This window comes from Rhododendron vialii, chromosome 3a, assembly GCF_030253575.1.
Source record: "Rhododendron vialii isolate Sample 1 chromosome 3a, ASM3025357v1".
In the NCBI taxonomy this organism is placed as follows: domain Eukaryota; kingdom Viridiplantae; phylum Streptophyta; class Magnoliopsida; order Ericales; family Ericaceae; genus Rhododendron; species Rhododendron vialii.
Genome location: NC_080559.1, coordinates 31,072,283 through 31,095,684, shown reverse-complemented (window position 1 = coordinate 31,095,684; position 23,402 = coordinate 31,072,283). Strand labels below are relative to the sequence as shown.

Sequence of the window (23,402 nt, the reverse complement as noted above, 5' to 3'; positions counted from 1 at the left end):
GCTTCAATGGCGGGTGGCGGAGCTGGGTCGGTGGTGGTAGTGTGGAAATGGGTTGAGAGAGAGAGATGGTTAGATTCAATGCAGGGGATAATTTTTCTTTGGTTAGGGAATGGAGAAAACGGGGACTGTTAGCTTCTGTTTGGAGGAAATAAAGAAACGACGTCGTGTAATTCAGTGAATTTAATCTAGGCCGTCCATCCAATTCATTAATGAGGTGGCATGTTTTGGTGAGAATGTGTGGTAGATGTGGGGAGGAAAACATGTGGAAAGGATCCGAATCCAATCAAAACGTAGTTGTCATCACATGGAAAACAGATCCGGATCCTCTCCACATGTTTTTCTCCCCACGTCTATCACACCTTCTCACCAAAACATGCCATCTCATTAATGAATTGGATGGACGGCGCAAATTAAATTCACTGACTTACACAACGTCGTTTCTTTATTTCCTCCAAACGGAAGCTAACAGTCTCAGTTTTCTCCAATCCCTAACCAAAGAAAAATTATCCCTTGCATTGAATCTGATGAAACCAACTCTCTCTCTCTCTCTCTCCTCAGCCCATTTCCACCCCACCACAGATGCAACCCGCCGCCCCCGTCCCCTCTCTCTCTCTAACTTCGAACCAAGCTAGAAGAAATTCAAGGCAAAAATCTCGAATCAAAACCTTTGAATGAAGTCAAGTAATAACTCGTTTTTCCTTAATTTCTTCTCTAGATTGTTGCTAGTTTTCCAAAATTGGTTAAAATCAACTTGCAAACATTTTTTTGAAAACCCCCAAATCTCATAGTATAGCTTCTTTTTTTTCAAACGATGGCTTTCCAAAATTAATGTCGTGTAAAATCGACGGGAAAAATTCAAGAAGGAAATGAAATTTCTCCATTTTGAGAACTAAAATAATGTTTGTAGGAGTTGTAGAGATTCCTAAACTTGATGTTGCAGTCAACATGAACATAAGTTATTTTATGGAATTGCTCCCACTGTGTACTTGGAGGACAAGGAAATGAAGAAGAATTTGGAGATTTTAATTTCAAGGGTTCCATTCTCCTATTTGCATATCAGATACTAAGTCGGGAAGAAAGGAAGGAGGTGGCTTCAATGGCGGGTGGCGGAGCTGGGTCGGTGGTGGTAGTGTGGAAATGGGTTGAGAGAGAGAGATGGTTTCATCAGATTCAATGCAGGGGATAATTTTTCTTTGGTTAGGGAATGGAGAAAACAGGGACTGTTAGCTTCTGTTTGGAGGAAATAAAGAAACAACGTCGTGTAATTCAGTGAATTTAATCTGGGCCGTCCATCCAATTCATTAATGAGGTGGCATGTTTTGGTGAGAATGTGTGGTAGATGTGGGGAGGAAAACATGTGGAAAGGATCCGGATCCAATCAAAACGTAGTTGTCAACACATGGAAAACAGATCCGGATCCTCTCCACATGTTTTCCTCCCCACATCTATCACACCTTCTCACCAAAACATGCCATCTCATTAATGAGTTGAATGAACGGCGCAAATTAAATTCACTGACTTACACGACGTCGTTTCTTTATTTCCTCCAAACGGAAGCTAACAGTCTCGGTTTTCTCCAATCCCTAACCAAAGAAAAATTATCCCCTGCATTGAATCTGATGAAACCAACTCTCTCTCTCTCTCTCCTCAGCCCATTTCCACCCCACCACAGATGCAACCCGCCGCCCCTGTCCCCTCTCTCTCTAACTTCGAACCCAGCTAGAAGAAATTCAAGGCAAAAATCTCGAATCAAAATCTTTGAATGAAGTCAAGTAATAACTCGTTTTTCCTTAATTTCTTCTCTAGATTGTTGCTAGTTTTCCAAAATTGGTTAAAATCAGCTTGCAAACATTTTTTCGAAAACCCCCAAATCTCAGAGTATAGCTTCTTTTTTTTCAAACGATGGCTTTCCAAAATTAATGTCGTGTAAAATCGACGGAAAAAATTCAAGAAGGAAATGAAATTTCTCCATTTTGAGAACTAAAATAATGTTTGTAGGAGTTGTAGAGATTCCTAAACTTGATGTTGCAGTCAACATGAACATAAGTTATTTTATGGAATTGCTCCCACTGTGTACTTGGAGGACAAGGAAATGAAGAAGAATTTGGAGATTTTAATTTCAAGGGTTCCATTCTCCTATTTGCATATCAGATACTAAGTCGGGAAGAAAGGAAGGAGGTGGCTTCAATGGCGGGTGACGGAGCTGGGTTGGTGGTGGTGGTGTGGAAATGGGTTGAGAGAGAGAGATGGTTTCATCAGATTCAATGTAGGGGATAATTTTTCTTTGGTTAGGGAATGGAGAAAACAGGGACTGTTAGCTTCTATTTGGAGGAAATAAAGAAACGACGTCGTGTAATTCAGTGAATTTAATCTGGGCCGTCCATCCAATTCATTAATGAGGTGGCATGTTTTGGTGAGAATGTGTGGTAGATGTGGGGAGGAAAACATGTGGAGAGGATCCAGATCCTTTTTAGGTGGTGTTCCAAGTAACTTTCTTTTTTTAAAATTTCTTTTTCTTCAATTTTCAAACTCAAATATAATGAAAATGAAAAATATATTTTTGATTTTCTTGCACCATATAAAAGATCTCAATGAAACCTATCAAACAAGATCCATATTGATAGGAAAATTATTTGCATAAACATATGATTTTTGGGCTTGAAATTACCTTCCTTTTTTCAAAACCTTGTTTTTTTGAAATTGGAACACCCCCGTACTTTCCCCCAGTAGAGACAATTTAGATCACGAGATTCACGACCCAACTGCCCTGTGTTGACATGACTTTGTACGTAGAGTTTGTACTATATACCTACTTCTAGCAAATCTCTTTGCGCGCCCCCCTGACACACCCCCTCCGCCCGACCCCACCCCCCGGACCAAACTACCCCGGCAATAATTCACTCAACCCACGCCATTTTCTTATTTTTTATTTATTTACTTAATAACTTTTATATCTTTTTTCATTTTTATTTATTTAATATTATTTAAGTGTTCCAATTTTCAATCCAGTTGAATCGATGCAAAGATCTTATTTTTTTATCATTTTGTCTTCAATGATCATAATGAATTTTTGGCTCGAAGGCCTTTCAATAAGTACCCTAAGACTTATTTTTTAATTTCAGGTCTCTCTTAAGGTGCTTATTGAAAGGCTTTAGAGCCAAAAATTCATTACGACTATTTAGGATGAAATGATAAGAAAAATAAGATCTTCGCACCGGTTCAAACGAATTAAAAATCGGAACACTTATTTTTTTACTCTTTATATATATTTTTAAATTATTTAATATTACACCCCGGCAATAAGGCCCCGTTCCGGAATTGAAAATAAGTACTTATTTTTTAAGAAGGCAATTTCAAGCTCAAAAATAATGTGTTTACGCAAATAATTTTTCTAGCAATATGGATCTTGTTTGATAGATTTTATTGAGATCTTTTATATGGTGCAAAAAAAAATAAAAAAATAAAATTTTTATTTACATTATTTTTGAATTTGAAAATGTGAAATAAGTACTTATTTTTTAAGAAAGTGTTCTGGAACGGAGCCTAAGTCAACCCACGACATTTTCTTATTTCTTATTTATTTACTTAATAACTTTTATATCTTTTTTTATTTAATATTATTTAAGTGTTCCAATTTTCAATCCGATTGAATCGATGCAAAGATCTTTTTTTTTTATCATTTTGTCTTCAATGATCATAATGAATTTTTGGCTCGAAAGCCTTTCAACAAGAAAATTGAGTATTATTTAGTTTCAGGTCTTTCTTAGGGTGCTCATTGAAAGGCCTTAGAGCCAAAAATTCATTACGACCTTTTAGGATGAAATGATAAGAAAAATAAGATCTTCGCACCGGTTCAAACGAATTAAAAATCGGAACACTTATTTTTTTACCCTTTATATGTATTTTTAAATTATTTAATATTATATATGTGAATAAATTTTTTTATGTTATTGAAATTTTACTCTTATTTTTTTACTCTTATTAAAATTTTATAATTCTTTTATGTTATTGAATTCATTAATTTTGCTTTTATTTATTTCTTTTATCTATTTTATTTCTAATCACTTGTTCAGATTTCTTTTTATCTTCAACTATAACTACTCATTTAAATTTTTTTTTTATCTTCAATTACAACCACACATTCAGTAAAACAAAAAACTACTAAAAGTAAAACAAAAAAATAGTAAAAGTTAAAAGTTAAAAAAAACAAAAACAGTAATTAAAGTCTTTTAAAAGAAAAAAAACTAGTAAAAGTTAAAAAAATTAAAACGGTAATTAAAGTATTTTAAAAGTATAAAAAAAACAGTAATTATTTACTTTTAAAAAACAAAAAAAAAACTAATCAAAGTAAAAAGAAAAAGAAATCGCAAAAGGAGGGGAGGAGGGGCAAAGGGGGGAAAGGTGGTGGGGCCGGGGGGAGGGGTGTGTCAGGGGGGGTGCGAGAACAGAGGGCCAACTCTTTTCCCACCAACCTAAGCAAATTAAAATGAAAAATATTAGCATATCGGCCATGAGAGTGTTGCCCTTACCCCATGTGATCATTTATTAGGTCTTTGACAAATATATATATATATATTTTGCCAAATAGGTAGAACGGGATAGAGGAAGGGTGCTGCAATTCGAAACGATAAGACTCGAACACATATATTTTACCTGATAAAAAAGTGCCACAACCACTAGCCAACTCCTTAGTCTTAGCCTGCATGTTGAATATGTATTTTTTAAATTGTGAGGTCCCCATCTTCCTTTACCAGTTTCTAGGTATGTCACCATAAAATTAAGATTTGCTACTTGTCTTTCTCTTTCATGTACTGAGGTTGTCCACAAACAATCTCTAGTTGGATGGACATATATACATTATTATTGTCATGTGAATTAAGGAACATATATACCCACCAAACCAAGGTGTCATGTATTGAAAGAACTGAGGTTGTCCACAAACAATCTCTAGTTGGATGGACATATATAAATTATTATTGTCATGTGAATTAAGGAACATATATACCCACCAAACCAAGGTGTCATGTATTCATGCACTTGTCTCGTACATACTCCTAATTTTTTTTTATTGCATTTACACCCTTGAATCCAATTGTATTTATTCACTCTGTATAATTGTTTATATATATTACAAACAAAAATATATCTTAACCAAGACCCATTGGGGTCCTTTTTAATTTATTAATTACATTACATGTAAGAAGATGAAATAGAATTTACACTATTTCATTTCTACACTTAAAACTACTCCTATCTAACAGTAATAATTAATAGAAATAGCAACCTATATTTAGTTACCATCTTTGATTATATCTGCAGGTTTACTTGTCAAACAGTACACTACTACTACACTTGCAAGGAACCGGAGTCCCTGCAGTGAGGAGGAAGCGCTGCAAATTGCAGCCCCCAAAACGACGTCGTTTTGGAGTGTATAGGGAATAATCACGTGAATCTCTCTTCCTCTCCCTTTGACCCCTCTGTCTTCTTCAGTCTTCGTTCTTCTTCTTTCTTCTTTCTTCTTTCTTCGTTTTCTGATCTTAATGCCCGTCCCCCAACCCCACGCAAAACTTCCATCCCCATGCTCCCTCTCTCCGTTCCTCCCTTGGTGCTTCGATCTCTCCTGACGCCTCTTTACAAACAAATTCCATTAATTACCTTTTTTCAGTTGACTATTTAACCACTTGTTCAATTCTAATTTCTACCTCTAAACCCACCGCTATGTTTGGATTTGTCCAAACTTCGGGGCCAAATGGGATTACACCACCAAAATCAAAAGCTGCTCTTCAAAAATAGTGAGAGGGATTTGAAAGTTTTTTGGGGAATTTTGGGATTACAGGACCGACAAAAAATTGTGTTGGTTGAGGACCCAAATAACCAGGAGAGGAGGACCCAAATACTTACAGTTCAATGGAGAGAGAGAGAGAGAGAGAGAGAGAGAGAGAACCAATTATTTCCTGCGTGCAGCGTTAAGTTGCTCTTATGGTGAAGAGAAGAAAACGAATTAAGAACAAGACTGAGGGGTCAGAGGGAAAGAGAAGAGATTCCCGTGATATTCTCAATACACCTCAAGACGGTGTCGTTTTTAGGGGGCTGCAAATGCAGGGATACCGGGTCCCACTTGCAACTGTCACATTAATTGTTAGAATACAGATGGCTTTTGTATTATTACTAATTGCAGCCCCTTTCCCTCACTGCAGGGACACCGGGTCCCACTTGCAACTGTCACATTAATTGTTAGAATACAGATGGCTTTTGTATTAGTATTACTCTGCTACAGTACTATTTTGGATTGCCGGATTTGCTTTGATGATAATTTAAGACAATTGACCTCGATATTCAATCCCATCCTCCATCCATTAAGAAAGAGACATTAAATTATATAGGCACAATCTAATTCTATACAGATCTAGTAATTAAGTGGGTACGTGGGCATAAGACCACATTAATTTCTAAGTACAAAGATTACTCCTATTCAAAGTTATGAACAAACCCGATCGAGGACTTGAACGTTCAAATGGGTATTAAAATGGGGGGGGGGGGGGGGGGGGGGCAGATGGAGAGAGAGGATCTAGAGTGTGTGTTTTAATTTTGGCCATTGAAATGAGTGGCTGAGATTAGGTGTCAAATGGGTATTAAAATGGGTGTGAACGGAACCGGTCCCAAATAATAATGGTAAAGAGTGCACTTTCTTCACTTTATTTTAGATGCACAAAGAGTGATTTAACACCACACTCGTGAATTGTTCATTCATTTGGTCCATATATGATAAATGGAGATTACCCCAAATTATGAAGTATTATTAAAAAAAAGAAATTTCTACGTGAAATGTGGACAATGGGACACGGGGAGAGAATCCATCGACTTCAAGTGAAGTTTATTTAACTCATTGCAAGTCAGAAAATCGACCAATTTGTGGAAGCTATAGACTCAAAAAATCTTCATAGATAGTATTATTACATAAAGACAAAAAGTTACTTTCCTCATTACAGACAAATCGATCACGAGAATCACGAGCCTACTGCCCCTGGGCCCGAGATCCTCTGTGCCGTAAAAAGGGGATATCGGGTGACTACCTTGGGTTAAGTGTTTAACATGCACTAATTGGAGGGGATAAGCCGATAGGGGAAGGGGTGTTACAATTCGCAGCAATAAGACTCGAACCCAGATATTTTATCTGGTAAAAAAGTGCCACAACCACTAAGCCGACCCTTTGGTCGGGGGGGGGCAGATGGAGAGAGAGGATCTAGAGTGTGTGTTTTAATTTTGGCCATTGAAATGAGTGGCTGAGATTAGGTGTCAAATGGGTATTAAAATGGGTGTGAACGGAACCGGTCCCAAATAATAATGGTAAAGAGTGCACTTTCTTCACTTTATTTTAGATGCACAAAGAGTGATTTAACACCACACTCGTGAATTGTTCATTCATTTGGTCCATATATGATAAATGGAGATTACCCCAAATTATGAAGTATTATTAAAAAAAAGAAATTTCTACGTGAAATGTGGACAATGGGACACGGGGAGAGAATCCATCGACTTCAAGTGAAGTTTATTTAACTCATTGCAAGTCAGAAAATCGACCAATTTGTGGAAGCTATAGACTCAAAAAATCTTCATAGATAGTATTATTACATAAAGACAAAAAGTTACTTTCCTCATTACAGACAAATCGATCACGAGAATCACGAGCCTACTGCCCCTGGGCCCGAGATCCTCTGTGCCGTAAAAAGGGGATATCGGGTGACTACCTTGGGTTAAGTGTTTAACATGCACTAATTGGAGGGGATAAGCCGATAGGGGAAGGGGTGTTACAATTCGCAGCAATAAGACTCGAACCCAGATATTTTATCTGGTAAAAAAGTGCCACAACCACTAAGCCGACCCTTTGGTCTTAGGTCTTTTACAAATTAACCTAGAGTATAACATGCATGTTATATACAGTATGTACTTATTTTTAAAGTTGTGAGGTCCCCATTTCCTTTACCAGTTTCTAGGTATATCTATCTAGGTACTCCACTATAAATTAAGATTTGCTGCTTGTCTTTCTCTTTTCATGTTCTGAGGTTGTTCACAAACAAGCTCTAGTTGGATGGACATGTATACATTATTTTTGTCATATGAATTAAGGAACATATATATCCACCGCCAAGATGTGTGTATTCGTATGCACTTGTCTCGTATGTTTGAATTTATTGCACTTACAGCCTTGAAGCCAATTGTATTTATTGACTCTGCATAATTATTTCATAAGTATATTACAAACAAAAATATCTTTATCCTAGAGCCATTGGGGTCCTTTTTAGTTTATTAATTATTACATTACATATAAGAAAATGAAATACTATTTACACTACCTCATTTCTACACATAGGGGGAAAGGGGTAACTGGGAGTCGAACGAGCTAGGGGTGGGTGCGTATGTGAAGTCCTCCTCTAGGGCTGGACACCCAAGCCACTGCCACTCATTCATCGGGGCCTTAAAATTACTCCTATCTAATACTAGTAATTACTCCTAGTGAAGTTGGTTGTCTCATCCTCCCTCTTTAGTGGAGGCAGAGGTTTGAGTCCCACAGAAGGCGAATTAATAGAAAAAGTAACCTTTAGTTACCATCTTTGATTATATCTGCAAGTTTACTTGTCAAACAGTACACTACTACACTTGCTACTGTCACATTAATTGGTAGATAGAGATGGCTTTTGTATTACTCTATTTTGGATTGCCAGATTTGCTTTGATGATAATTTAAGACAATTGGCCTCGATATTCCATCCCATCCATCCGCTAGGGAAGAGACATAAAATTTTATTTGCTCAATCTTCTATACAGATCTAATTAAGTGGGTACGTGGACCACATTAATTTCCAAGTACAAAGAAGATTACTCCTTTTCAAAGTTATGAACAAACCCAAATTGCAATCGTTACACCCGAGGACTTGAACGTTCAACAACTGAAAAAAAGAGAGAGTACAATATAAGATGAAGTTGATTTCATTAGCAGAATGGGGAGACATGGCACAGTGAGATCTTGGAAATAGACCCACAAGTATATGCAGACAAGACAGATCTCGACATGCAAAACTTCTCAAACACTGGTGTAGACCGTGTAGATCTTACTACTTAATTTATATGCATTTGACCCCACAAATATACATTGAAAAATTTCCCGGAAGAACACACCAAAACTACTAATATTAGCATTTTCTCAAACATTCTTATGTAGTGTGTTTTAATTTCGGACATTGAAATGAGTGGCTGAGATTGAGTGTTAAAATGAGTAAGCGAAACCGGTCCGAAATAATAATGGTAAAGACTAGAGAGCGCACTTTCTTCACTTTGTTTTAGATGCACAAAGAGTGCTTTAACACCGTACACATGGATTGTTCATTCATTTTTAGTCCATACATGGTAAATGGAAATTAATGCAGAAGTCTCGCATTTAGAAAAATTAATGCAGAAGTTGGGTGAAGTTGAATATTTATTCGTTTATTAAGAACCTAAGGCTGTGTTTGGAAAAGTTTTCCTTTCCAATTTTTTGTTTTTGTTTCCGATATTTTTTGAAACCGGCACCATAAACATGTTCGTGTTACTGTTTTTGTTTACAAAATACATGATTAATTCCACTAGTTTACGGAAATTCTAGAAACACTGCGGCTGCACACTCTGATAGCTTGGGCTGTTATGCCTCGCCGCTCCATTGGTCGCCTGATTGAAGCCAAATCCGCCTGCACACTCTGAAACAGTCGCCCTAGCTTCTGAATCTGCACCAACATAGGGACCATTGCATCTTTTTGTCACAAAAGATACACACTCAAAACAGTCAAAAGGTCATTAGTGATCTCTCATTGCGGAGAAGGGGAAGACAGAGTGTTAATTCAAGATGTATCCATTAGCTCATGGATTATTGGCCATGCCGTTGCACTGACAGTTCTAGTTGACCAACATCAAGCTAGTTTTATGAATGGAATAAGATCGTATCATATTTTCTCCCTTACAGTACCTTCTATTACAGAGTTACGGACACTAATCCCGAGTGCGATTCTGCGATCTCAAAGTGGATATTGAATTTCCAAATGCCCAATTCAATTGCCTGTCACGCCCTCGATAACTTTTGCGAATAGAAGATGGATCAAAAGTGGCTCTTGTAGGGCCAGAAAGTCTTCCACCTTGGCCCTTTTGCTGAGATTCTATGATCCAAGAGAAGGGTACAGATTGATGGGAAGGATTTAAGAGAGTATAATCCGAGAAACTTAAGGACACAAATATGGTTTGTGCAGCAAGATCACTTTTGTTCAGTTGCTCGAGTAGAGACAACATCGGCTATCGAAGTGATAAAACTTCTGACGCTGAAATAATAGAGGTATCAAGGGAAGCAAACCTACACCAGTTCATCAGCAATCTACCAGAAGGTTATGATACCATGGTAGGGGAAAAAGGGTGCTAACTTTCTGGGGAACAAAAGCAGAGAATAGCCATAGCAAGGACTTTACTAAAGAGGCCTGAAATCATGCTCCTAGATAAAGATAAAAGTGCCCTTGATGTAGCGTCTGAAAGATCCGTGGTGATATGCTTTGGAGTTAACAACAAAAAGCAGAACCACACAAGTGACTGTTGCGCAGAGACTTCCCACAGTTATAAACTTGGACATCATAGCAGTCATGGATAAAGGATCAGTGGTGGAAATGGGTACCCACTAACGCTAGTAGCAGCATCTGAGGGAGTTTATATAAGATCCTAGCGCCTCCAGAACTTCACTATGAATCAAATATGTGCAGACACAAAGTGTAAGTAGCTTATAGAAATTACAAGTAAGTTGCGTGCTTTACGTTCTTGTTAAAAAAAAAATTCCTCTTGCACGTCTAGGTGAATGGCTGAAGCATCAACTTGGTTAGACGTAAGAGCGAAAGAGCTTATATCCTTGCAACAGTAGATTCATATTGTACACACTCAGTACCACAGAAATTCAGAATTGAAGCAGATGTACCTGAGAAAACTGCAGAAGTTCGCATACAATCTTAGAATCTAAGCATGTGGAATGAAGAAGGTCTTGACCTGCTCCAGCTTCTCTCAACAGCACTTCATGATTCATGCATGTAGCAATGAATACCAGCAACAAAAATTTAAGCCAAAAAGTCTTCCCAACTGCCATACTAGTCAACTGGCAAGTTCTTAAAATTTCAAGACAGGAAGAAAGATACATCGGAGAATCAGCACGAAGGCAATTCCAGGTATTCCTACTATTTACGTTTACATAATTCCTAAGCTAAAATGCCAAGCAATAAAGTCCAGAAACCAACAAAATCAGAGAATAGATGACAGAACATGAAATATGATAGGATTGAGGTTGGTAATAAGCAGTACCTGTATATTATGCAAAGAATGGAATTCATGAGGGATTAGATGCCCGAGAAATGGAATAGTTTTAAATCTACAAGTCTAGTGGAAAGCCAAGACATACATAACGAAATTACACTGGGGGCCCAGCGATCTGCAAAGTGGCCTCTGAATCACGCTCAAAAGTTTAAGAAACTTTATTACTGTGACATGACCGTCACTTTAAGGGTCATTCCAGCTTGCAAGTTAGCACGCATCTAGTATAAGTAAAACATACCCACATGTGGTCAAACAGATGTTTAAATAAAGGTGATCAGATGCATCTTAAAAGGAAACCACCAAGACTTTCCTTTCAGGATAACAGAAACATATTCTAGAAAACCAACATCTGCTTGATATGCACGTACACAACAGCCTTACATCCAGCATAACTGTCTTGCACCCTGCTTTCAGCACATATATTAGAGAAACCAAAAAAAAAGCACATATACTATAACCTATCTAAAAGTAAGCAGCTAAATAACCAGCAGACATGAACACGTAGATGCACATTCGCGAGACTGTAAATGCATTGTTGGATCACCTTTTCTCGGTATTTGAACTGAGTCCTGAAAATGGTTCTTGTTTAGTATTGGTGCCTCAAAATAGATAGAAGATCACAAAAGGAGTTGGAGAGAGATTTTGCCCTTCAAGGATGAAAAAACACCCTTCACAGACTGAGAAACAGCAAACTGGGGTTCGCTCTTCTGTCATTATGAAGATGTACCAAAATTTATATCAGGACATGTATATTAGAGGGATGCTTACAGCTTTTGCAAATCAGATATCTCCTTCTCTCTTACAATCGTAAAATGTGGAGAAGTAATCTTCAATTTTCTTATCACCCAACAACTGCTCCCATATCAGTATGTCACCAATCAAACTGATGGCAACCCCAGGTCCCCAACAAACAAAGAGAAGAGAAACAAAAAGGATTGAATGTGGAACATTTTGGAAGTCATCAAAGACAGTAAATTAAACAATTAGTTTATGATACTTAATTTCAGTCATATTATGTACATGATCTGTCAACCTATCTCCAGGAAAAAGGAAAATTTGTTGCTGTAAACATGTTAAAGCACATATTGTGAACTTATAATAGTGCTGCCCCGGCATCAAGAACCAATCATCAGATTCCAATTTTCCTCAGAATCCACAGTGTTCCAAAACATTATAAATGACCCAAGCAGCAAGGTTACGCTTCTTTTCTAACCAACTGTGTTCCACTTTTGGAGAGCAGCAAATCTTTCATTTCTTTGAAACTCCTGAGCTCCTCCAGAGCATCTGATGTCTTTCGAGGCAAAAAGAACCCTGACGAAATGGCACCAACTTCTCCCTCAAGTTCAGTCTTCGAGGAATGAGATGAGTAACAGCTTGAATCTTGCCGGAGAGGAGGTGCTGTTCTCAACATTTGAACAAGGGCACCGACAGCAGCATCTTGTGATTTTGTAAACTCTGAACTTCTTTTCCCATCAAGATTCTGACTGTACATGACGAAAAAGGAAAACTTGTGCTGTAAGTCAGACAAAACTATGAAAAGAAATAAAAACAGAAACACTAAAAGGCTGGAAGGCAATTATAGATTTCACACTCATGAAGTACCTGACAGGGGAATCTGATGTGTCAACATCATCGACAATAAAAGGGCCCGAGAAGTCAAAATCATCAAAGTCATCTTGGAAAGATAATTTGCTGGAGCTTCTTGAGAATCCAATGCGTGGTGAGTCACTTGAAGATAGCAAACCTGAAAAACGGCCTGAGTCATCTTTGCTATCTCTTAACCCCTGCAAAGTATATCAATGGTCCTCAGGAGAATGCACAAAGTTAAAAACACCAAGAGTAAGCGTTCGGAAAAAAATATGAGCTGGATCAGAATGCAGAGACTACCTTCTGGCCTGAAAAAAGATTTGACATCCCAGAGTGAGACTCGCCACCTCTTAATGACTCTGATCTTCTTGGCAACCTGATTCCAGATGTGGAATCCTGCGAGGAAGCATCAAACTTTGTGCTTCTGGGAGATAAAGGCGGGAGTGAATGTCTATTTGGATCAGACAAATTGGGAGAAAGGTGTCTAGGACTTCTCCCCATCATCGGGTGTGGGATAATCATAGGAGCGGTCTCTGAATGCCGACGGACTTTCACAGGATTACCACCAGAAAGGTATGTTGGGGGAGACGGAGAAGGAGATGGTGAGAATGGAGGTGAAAGCTGGTGCTCGTCAAAACTGGTTGACTTATGATGAGTCACTGACTTGTAGTTTTGAATCCTATGACTGTATATATCAGTGGGCGGAGATGAAGATTCATAGGGAATGGTGGACGTCCGGTGCACGGGTGGAGATCCGCCGAGGGCTTGCGTTGAAGGAGACATCCTGTGGAGGCCACTTGTCCAACTGTGTGGACGTTGAAATGGTGTAGAAGAAGGCGATTGTACCCCTCTCAGTGAAAAGGATGTTGCACTGAAACCCTTCTCGGAAGAGGGGAAAGCCCTAAAAGGGTCAGTGGCAGGGCTGCCAACATAGTCCGTAATAATTTGTGGTGGATATGCGATAGAAGTGTTGAGGTTGAAACAAGAAAGATTCTCACGATAAGTCACGGATATGGAAAGGCGACCTTGTGGGGCATCTACATAGGCAAAATTATATGGTTTCATCACTTCCTCCTCTTCCCTCGAAAATGGAGCACTAAATGAAGAAACCTTGTAGTTAATATCAAAATCAGAAGCTTGAGTTGATGAACATAGCTTCCGAAAGGGCCGATATGCTGGAAGGAGCCTCATCATTGCATAAAGGGAACGCAATAGTATGATTGACTTCTTATATGTTTTCTTGTAAGAGGACGAAGATTCAACAACATGAGGAAACAAGGTCCTGCTATACTCATACTGAACAACCCATCTTTCTATTACTGTCTCAACGTACTTTCCCAATCCCAACGTAGTGGTGGGGTTGTTATCAGACGAAGAATCGGGTACTTCTTGAACAAGTAATATGTCAATTATCATTGGTTCCGTCAAATTTCTGTGCCACAAATTTAAGTTATCTAACGAAGCAGGACGATCTCCAAGTTTTAAGCTGAACCATTTGTCGCTCTTCGTCACCGGAGTGCCCGACAACAGGTTGCGACCATTTTGACGAACTGAAGGAACCCTAGAGTCTAAAATGATATGCAAGCTTTTCGATAGGAATTGCGTAACTATTTGTTCAAATCTTCCGTATTCACTATGTACATTACCCTGCAAATCCATGTTTCTCTGCACAAAAATGGTAATCCTCTATCTCCCAATACACTTCCCGTGCGCTATTCTTGGCCCAAGCTTGCTCCCGGTAACACCAAAAAAACTCTCAAATATTTCATAAAAGGTTCGAAATTTCAGGCCTATTCATAGCTATACATAGAGAAACAGACAACGCATCTACCTCGTCGATGCTCACCTTGTAAATGAACCTGAAAGGAATTCACATAGAACTTCAACAAGTCTCCAAAAACAAATACTGTTCCTCTTTTGACCTAGAATGATGTGCACACGTCTATACAATAGATACTCGTATATTTACACACAAAGGAAAAATTGGGGTGTGTGTGTGTGTGTGTTACAAAACGAATTAAGAAGAACTAGAACGGTTAATAACGTGAACGGATCAAGCTGATGGAGTTCCATTGATTAAGAACACGATCATGATAACGAGGTGCGAGTAATAAAAAACTTAAAACAAGTAGATTAAGGCATCGAAACGATCCGATTATCGCTATGGATTTTAGTGATCACAAAAAGGAGCCGATTGAAGAACTGAAGGAAAGAAAACTTACAAGAAAAGAAGGGATGCGTGCTGGCCACCAGAGGAGAGAGAGAGAGAGAGAGAGAGAGAGGGGTGAACACGACAACATGAGAATGATTGCGTAAAAAGCAGCGACGCTATGGAGTGAAAAAAGCCGGGAGTATTTGATTTTAATTATGTTATCAATGAACTAATTATCGTACATGGAATAACTCCTTCTGGATAATCTCACTGTTGAGATAGATTCTGAAGTACTAATCTACCTGATTTTCCATCGGGTTTTATGTTATTTTTGATATGGAGCTCCGTCATCCCGAGGCGTCTGGTGTCTGGATATTGGATTCACTTAAGCTGATCCTTGTTGATTACGGTGTGAAGCGATGGCTCTTACTTAGGCGTTAGACATCAGCTTCGTTTCTTTTCGTTAGTTTTAGGGTTTGGCTGTATTTTTGTATATTTGTATTCGGATGGGAATCTGTAATTGCCATATGGACTGATTTGTATTCGGTGTTAATTTGTAGATGCCGTATGACTTGTTTAAATGAATATGCTTCCCCCATTGAAAAAAAAAAACAAACAAACATAATCTACCTAGTTTAACCTTTCTTAATGTACTTATAGAAAAAAAGACTTCTAAGAAATACTAAAGACTTGAAAAAACTTGGCGTACGTTGTAATTTATTGTGCATATATTGTTTTTATCATGATTAGTCGATATTATCAAATGTTGACTTGTTTCGTTAAGAAAAATATTTGTAAAGGTAATGTATTGTAAAAGAATGATATGTCTCTTAAAGCGGAAAACGCGTACTTAAAAAATTAAAACGTTTTTTTTTTTTTGATCTGCTAAAAAATAAAAACGTTGACGGAACGAGGCCTTTTTTATACTACTATCATTTATCATAATTTTATTTTGTCATGCTCAAATTTTTAACAATATGCTATTTTGATAATGATTTTATGGAGATTATACCCAAATTAGTAATCTATTCATGCATTTGTCTTACTAGTTTTTACCGTGGATAAATGGATGTGATAAAAAATGTGATTATGGACAAATTTAACAGATCATCAATTTTGTTTTATATAAGATAAGATCCATCATATTCAAAGGGGCTCATGATTAGTTAGCCATAAAGTCGTTGAACAATTGTTATAGTAATAATTAATGGATATGATTTATTTTAATCGTGGACAAATTGTGTGTGCATTTGTCAGGTTAAAATTCGTTTTTTTTTTTGGAATGAGCTCCTCTCAAGTCCCTTTAAGGAAGGGATGGTCCTATCCGGGTCATTTCTAGGCCCATCTCAGATCAGTTTTGATTATTGAAATCGTTGATATTTTAGAAATTCGTCAAAAACATTAGGCATACGGAAAACCATGCTAATTGAATATGGTTCTATGTGTTTTCATCCAGAAATGAAATTTTATTAAATGTTGCAATAATTTTCTAGACCCATTTTCTCAAGATAAATGTATTCTGAAGATATATTAAACGATATCCGATCAACATGAATTTTGACGGGCCCAATGGTCTCGGCGAGGTCTAAAATACCAACGGTTCCGATTATCAAAATAGACCCTAGAAGGGCCAAGAAACGAGAGAGGAAAAAACTGAGTTGCCTAGATTAGGGGAAAATAACAGATTGTAAAAGTGTCACACCCGTTACTTAAGCCATGAAATCAGGTTCATAATTTTGCATAGACCTGCAGACGTTAGCATCTTTTCAACCATAGTGGTTTCACACTTTCACTGAGAGGAAATCTTTGATTTTCACTCATTCTCAATGCTCACCTCAGGCCCGCATTTTTGCTTTGTTCACAACAAAACAACAGCAGCAGCTTCAAAGTAAAATGGCGGATGCCCTTCGGCTCTTCTGTTCAACTGTCAGTGGGGAGTCCGCGACCGAAGCCGACGGGCAGGCTTTAGCCCAAAACATCTTATTCAAACTTACCCGTTCCAAGAGTATAGCCTGTTGTTCAACACATGGAAATTGCACGAGTCAACAGAGGAATTGGTGAAATTACCATCGCATAACATGATAACAATGCACAAGAGCCTTGTTTTTTTCGTTTGACATCTACGCGGTAGTAGCACTTTCGAAGAATCAGATTACATCTCAGGATACATCCAACGATGCACAAGAATCAGATTTCCAACCAACTTTGTAACTCCAGAGAACCAAACAAAGCCTGCTTTTCCTCGCTTTAAGTACAGATACCATTGCATCACCTCCGAAAAGCACAACCTTCTATACTGTATAAACTACCTACCAGACTAGAACAGCTTGTTGGTAAGGCTCAAAGCAAAATATACTAATGAAAAAACAGAAACCACATACCAATTTCACAATAGCTTTCTGTTTGGAATCGTAGATAATGATACCAATTAAAACAACATTCCAGAATAAAAGAGCAAAAGTATTTTGGGCTCGATAAAAAATAAAAACAGATCGTGGAGATATTAATCATCTTCTACAGACCATAAATTTGCTTTTAAACTCAACATACCGCGAATCAAATGAGGAAACGAGAATAAACCATAACAGTTCAAAGGAACAAAAACCGTTGTGGTTATCCATCTGTTCCAGACACAAAACCAAATTTCTTTCAGTCGCACACACACACACTCTCTCTCGCTCTCTCCAAAATTCTACTCATGCAAAATAATCTGTAATAATTTGTGGTGGATATGCAATAGAAGTGTCGAAGTTGAAACAAGACAGATCATCACGATAAGTCAAGGATATGAAAAGGCGACCTTCTGGTGCATCTACTGGGGTAAACTGATATATCTTCATCACTTCCAACTCTTCCCTCGAAAATGGAGCAGTAAATGAAGAAACCTTGTAACTGATATCAAAATCTGAAGCTCGAGTTGATGAACACAGCTTCTGGAAGGGTCGACATGCTGGTAGGAGCCTCATCAATGAATAAAGGGAACGCAAAAGTATGATTGACTTCTTGTATGTTTTCTTGTAAGAAGACGAAGATTCCACAACACAAGGAAACACTGTCCTGCTATCCTCATACCGAACAACCCATCTTTCTATTAGTGTCTCAACATACATTCCCATTCCAAACGTTATGGTTGGGTTGTGATCAGATGAAGAATCAGGCACTTCTTGAACAAGTACTATGTCGATTATCATTGGTTCTGTCAAATTTCTGTGCCACAAACTCAAATTCTCCAAACAAGCAGGACCATCTCCGAGTATTAAGGTGAACCATTTATCGCTCTTCTTCACCGGAGTGCCCAACAACGGATTGTGACCATTTGGAAAAATTGAAGGAACCCTAGAGTCTAATATAATATGCAAGCTTTTCGATAGGAAATGCGAAACTATTTGTTCAAATCTTCCGTATTCTCTCTGAACATTACCCTGCAAATCCATATTTCTCTACAATGCACTTCCCGTGCAATATTCTTGCCCCTAGTTGCCACAGGTAACACCACAATCTCAGCAAATATTTGACAAGGTCAAAATTCACGTCTATTCATGGCTGTATATAGACAAACACGCAGAGCATCTACCTCATCGATGCTCACCATGTAAATAAACCTGAGAGGAATTTACAGAGAACTTCAATAAGTAAATTTGTGTGAAAGACAGACAATATCCTTTGCTTTTGGTGATGTTTTGTTTGGTTTTTCGTCATAAGTTTTGGGGTTGATCATAACAAGAAGAATCAAGAAAGTACAAGGATATCGACAACAAAAATTCAGAGAAGACGACACTAAGGAAATAAAGACAGCTGTTTCAAACGTTCTCTTGTCTATGATGATTTTTTTTTTTTTTTTTTGCTTTTAGCCACAATTTTTTTTTTGGGACTCTTCTCGAGATGAATGATTAATCCAAGGTGAATTCACTGAAAATTCAGAAAAGACGAACAAAACTCCCAAAATGTTAATTTAGCCCAAAGTCGCCAAAAGAATTACTAGGATGGACCTAGAATGATATGTACAGTTACAGATGTAATTAAACAGATTGGAAGAAATTGGTGCGTGTGTAAATTACAAAACTTGGAAGATTTAAGAAGAACTAAAACGGTTAATATACTGGACAATTAAGCTTATGGAGTTCAAATGAGACGATCGTGATACTGAGGTGCAAATAATACAAACCAACAATAGATTAAGGTATTGAACCGATCCGATTCTCAGAACCAATTTTCAAGTGCAGTGATCGCAGAAGGAACCGAATAACGAACAAAGCACTGAAACAACGAAACTTACAAGAAAGAAGAGACGCGTGCTGGCCACCAGAGGGGAGAGAGAGAGAGAGAGAGAGAGAGGTGAACTAGTACTTAATTAACTCATCAATTGGCAAATGAGGGTGCCTTTTTACTAAATTTTAGACTTTTTTGGGGCCAATATGGTCTTTTTGATTAATTTGGAGAAGTTGTTTTTTCTTTTTTATTAATTTGGAGAAGTTGTTTGAGTTAAATGGTTATTCCATAGTTTGTAAGAAATGTAAGTTTGTAAAAACATAAAATATAAAAACCGATCATTTAACTCAAACTACATTAGTTTGTAAAAAAAAAGAAAGTATAAGAAATGACCAAATAAAATATAAAATGGTCCTAGTTTGTACGAAATGACCATTTAACTCAAACTACATTAGTTTGTAAAAAATAAGAAATGACCATTTATTTCATAGTTTGTAAAGAAATGACCTTTTTACTAAATTAGTTAAATGGTTACAAATTATACTAATAATAAGAAATGTTGAATTTTGGCTTTTGGCTTTGATTGACCTATTGAACTTCCATATAGAGTTGTACAAGAGTGGCCGACCGTGATAATTCCAATTGGTTATTTTGCCAAAATGTCCAATACATTTCAATTTTTTTATAAGTTGTTGCTTCTTCTTTTTTTAACAGTAAGCAAGTATCAAGACGCGAATTAATTCATGAAGTTTCTCGAATAACAAAGTATTTGCCCACGTAAGTTAGTTAATTTAGCCTATTTATAAATATAAAATTTAAAAACCCATCTAATATTAGATGTAAAACTAGAATGCAAATTAAAATGCACAAGGAGCAGGAAAACTTATTTAAGCAGGCTAGGCTAGATTTTTTTGTGTGGTCTAACTAGCCCATAGAGAGACCTGGAAGGATTAGAAGCTTTGGGCTATACCCAAAACACCATTTATCCTTGCTTTCTAGGGCCCAATCTTACACAAATGCAAAGACGGAAAACTCGTACAACATTCGGCCTTGTTCTCCTTAGGCAATGTTTCCACTAAATATTTTGGACAACTATGGCATTTTAGCTTATTGTTTACACTGAGCAACAAGTTTTGAGTTGTATAATTTATCGGTTCGTGGAATTGACTTGACATTTTTCAATAATAACAAGTGATCCTTAAGTTGAAATCTTTAATTTTAATTTCATTAAATAAATTAAAATAAAGAGAACTCAAATAATATTCTAGTTTTTACTTAAATTTAGAAAATGAAATTAAGGTCCTGAAAGATGAAGGAGCTGAGCTGGGAGTTGCGGCCTGGGCCTGCGGTTTGAGGCACACGACCTAGGCTAAGCGAGCGGTAGGAAGGCCCTAGCGGCATGGAGCCCAGCGGGCAATAGCCAAGCCCGAGCAGCCAAAGGCCAACAGGTCCAGTGGGCGGCCCATCCCCAGCGGCTGTTGGCGCCGACACCCCAGGGATGGGTAGGCCCGAGCGGTCCTAGGCCCGATGGCTCCTGCCCCAATGGTTTGGTTGTTGTGGCGTCAACCTATAGGGTTTATCATTTTTCTAATTTCTTCCTTAGCCGAGTGGTTAGGTTTATTCCGTTTGATTTACGTTAGCCATCAATTTTACGAGCATTCTCGGTTCACATGCCACGTGTTGTTTTGTTTACTGCACCACATGTTCGGGTATTTTTGACCCCCTACAAATCCCAGGTAGAATAATACTGTAAGTTTCACACATGGTTTTTGTGAATGAGGCTGACTCCACAGGGCTCGTGCAAAAAAGCGACTGGCTTGTGTGCTCGTTTTTCTTTCTTTTGTTTTTAGAATCAGATGTACGGGTCATCTTACGTGCGCTTTGACTAATTCTGGCACTTCAAAATTAGCGACCTATCAAATCCTCCGGTGACTCAAGGTTTGTAATAGTTAGCCCCGGTAAACAAAAGCTTCTTGTTATAGTGAGTTATTGACCCCAAATAATTTGAAAGCATTAAATTTAGGGGAAAGGGCCTTTTTCCTTTTCTTCCCTTGTCGAACAAAGAAAAGATAACGAAGAATTGACTATTTGGTTGCTTGCAAAGAGGTTGCTTAAGGCTAAAACAGTTGGATTAATTGTTGTTTAACTGATTGTTTTGACAAAAAAAAAAAAGGTTTGTGAATACTTTATTCATGAATTGAAATGGTTAAATCAAATCAAACAACACGTATTGTGAGCTTAACATCCAATCCCTTTTCCTCCCTTGTCGAACAGAGAAAAGAAATGAGAACGAAGAATTGAATATTTTGGTTGCTTGCGAAGAGGTTGCTTAAGACTAAAAATAGTGAGATTAATTGTTTGTTTAACTGATTGTTTTGACAAAAAGGTTATATATTGGAGAAAAATCTACCCCGGAAAGGTTTTGTGGATACTTTATTCATGAATTGAAAATGTTAAATCAAATCAAACAACACGTATTGTTAAGCTTGACTTTATTCATGAATTGAAATCAAAGGTTTTGTGGATACTTTATTCATGAATTGAAATGTTAAATCAAATCAAACAACACGTATTGTTAGCTTGACTTTCAATCAATTTGACCGCTTAAATTTTAGTGCAAAGAGTCCTGGTGTGCAGAAGCTGTTAGATCCCGTTCTAAAACACCTTCTTAAAAAAATAAGTATTTATTTTATATTTTTAAACTAAAAAATAATGTAAATAAAAAATAATTTTTGATTTTTTTTTTCATCGTATAAAAGATCTTATCGACATTTTTCAAACAAGATTCATATTGCATATTTTTAGATTTCAGTAAGCCCATTATTTTTGAGTTTGAAATTGTCTTCTTAAAAAATAAGGATTTATTTTCTAGAATGGGGCCTTAAAAAAAAGATGTTACATGTATTGCACTAAATCACTACATTTTTTTGTGGGACTCATTCTAGATCCTACAAAAATACAAAAAAAATGCCCATAAATTTAAAATATTATTTAATAGGGCCATGTAAAAAATCAATTCCAAGGATATCAGTAAGTATTATTTGTGGATTCGCAAGAGGTGAAATTGAGCGTCTTTACGAATCTACAAATAATACTTACCGATATCAGTTGGAGTTGAGCCCCACAAAAATATTATTTTGAAATTTATAAGTATTTTTTTTATTCTCATAAGACCCAGAATGAGCCCCATAAAAATGTAATGGATAATGTGGTAGTTTAGCGTAGTGTGCCAGGACGAACAACAAAATTTATACGGTATGTTTATTTTTGGCCACCTGGCCCACCTCTGAGCACTAAATTGAGGCTGGCGAACTATGCCAGAGGTGGTGGTGGTCGGGCTTTAAAAGTTAAAACCTTGTTCTGTTCTTTATTGCTGTCGCCCTGCCTATTATGGGCTTCATCCCGAATCTAAAAACATGATCTGTTCTGTTTTCTTTGTGACCTCACAATACCTCTCTAGAATAGTCCTGCATAAAATATAAGTTTGATCAGAAATCGATAATTTATACTGATCGAGCCAAATTCACTGGAAAGTGTATTTTCAAAATCTTACTTGCCATTCATTTATTCAAGATTAATGCGATACGTGTTTATAGGGTCATTGATGCCCGATTGACTTTTCTTGTTTTTTTTAAAACTGTTCTGCACCTTAAGGTTAACGAAATGCACCATTTATATTACATTTTAGAGCTCGAAATGAAATCTATTCAGATGGAGCAAGAGACTGCTGTTACTATGTAGAGAACCAAATACTTTCGCAGAAACCTCAAGAGTTGGCCTAGTGGTCTTAACTTGAGACTTCAGGTTTGATTCTCATTGGTATCAACTCTTGGAGCCACCTTACTCTCATGACATGCGTAAACATATGAAACGAGTATAGAAGGAGTTGTAGAAAATAGTCTGAAATACACGCAATTGCTTGAAACACCCTGCATTAAAAAGAAAACCTTCCCAAAGTTACTCTAGCGAAGCCCGGAGGCGGGGGGGGGGGGGGGGGTGCTACCGTCCCGGATTTTCGGGCCCACTCCGGTCTCGCTCCGATAATCTGAAACGTTTACTTTGTAGAGCTCATCGATTAGAATAAC

At 37.4% G+C, this 23,402-nt stretch overlaps 2 protein-coding genes across 5 annotated transcripts; both read right to left on the bottom strand.

Annotated features, from left to right (window-relative positions):
* Positions 1 to 12,318: 12,318 nt before the first annotated feature.
* LOC131319915 (autophagy-related protein 13a) lies at positions 12,319 to 15,308 on the bottom strand. 2 transcript variants are annotated; one of them, XM_058350357.1, is made up of 4 exons: positions 15,179 to 15,308; positions 13,257 to 14,815; positions 12,972 to 13,153; positions 12,319 to 12,853 (listed from the first exon to the last, which is right to left on the bottom strand). In XM_058350357.1, exons 2-4 carry the CDS (start codon positions 14,613 to 14,615, stop codon positions 12,565 to 12,567), a joined length of 1,830 nt encoding a protein of 609 aa, XP_058206340.1. In that variant the 5' UTR covers positions 14,616 to 14,815; positions 15,179 to 15,308; the 3' UTR covers positions 12,319 to 12,564. The 2 variants fall into 2 exon arrangements, with proteins under 2 accessions (XP_058206340.1, XP_058206339.1); XM_058350356.1 differs by having other exon boundaries at positions 13,257 to 15,250.
* Positions 15,309 to 16,796: 1,488 nt separating this feature from the next.
* LOC131319917 (autophagy-related protein 13a-like) lies at positions 16,797 to 19,510 on the bottom strand. 3 transcript variants are annotated; one of them, XM_058350361.1, is made up of 3 exons: positions 19,385 to 19,510; positions 17,909 to 18,710; positions 16,797 to 17,120 (listed from the first exon to the last, which is right to left on the bottom strand). In XM_058350361.1, the coding sequence occupies exons 2-3, from the start codon at positions 18,540 to 18,542 to the stop codon at positions 17,089 to 17,091; spliced, it is 666 nt and encodes a 221-aa protein (XP_058206344.1). In that variant the 5' UTR covers positions 18,543 to 18,710; positions 19,385 to 19,510; the 3' UTR covers positions 16,797 to 17,088. The 3 variants fall into 3 exon arrangements, with proteins under 3 accessions (XP_058206344.1, XP_058206343.1, XP_058206342.1); XM_058350360.1 differs by lacking the exon at positions 16,797 to 17,120 and adding an exon at positions 17,127 to 17,417; XM_058350359.1 differs by lacking the exon at positions 16,797 to 17,120 and having other exon boundaries at positions 17,556 to 18,710.
* Between the last annotated feature and the right edge of the window lie 3,892 nt (positions 19,511 to 23,402).

What these genes read in the sequence shown, in the direction of transcription:
- LOC131319915 (XM_058350357.1), bottom strand. Translation starts at nt 14,615, where the DNA reads ATGGATTTGCAGGGTAATGTACATAGTGAATACGGAAGATTTGAACAA. An exon ending in ATCTTTTTTCAGGCCAGAAG is followed by an intron (nt 13,154 to 13,256) that starts GTAGTCTCTGCA and finishes TATACTTTGCAG; the next exon opens with GGGTTAAGAGATAGCAAAGA. An exon ending in ACATCAGATTCCCCTGTCAG is followed by an intron (nt 12,854 to 12,971) that starts GTACTTCATGAG and finishes CGTCATGTACAG; the next exon opens with TCAGAATCTTGATGGGAAAA.
- LOC131319917 (XM_058350359.1), bottom strand. Translation starts at nt 18,542, where the DNA reads ATGGATTTGCAGGGTAATGTTCAGAGAGAATACGGAAGATTTGAACAA.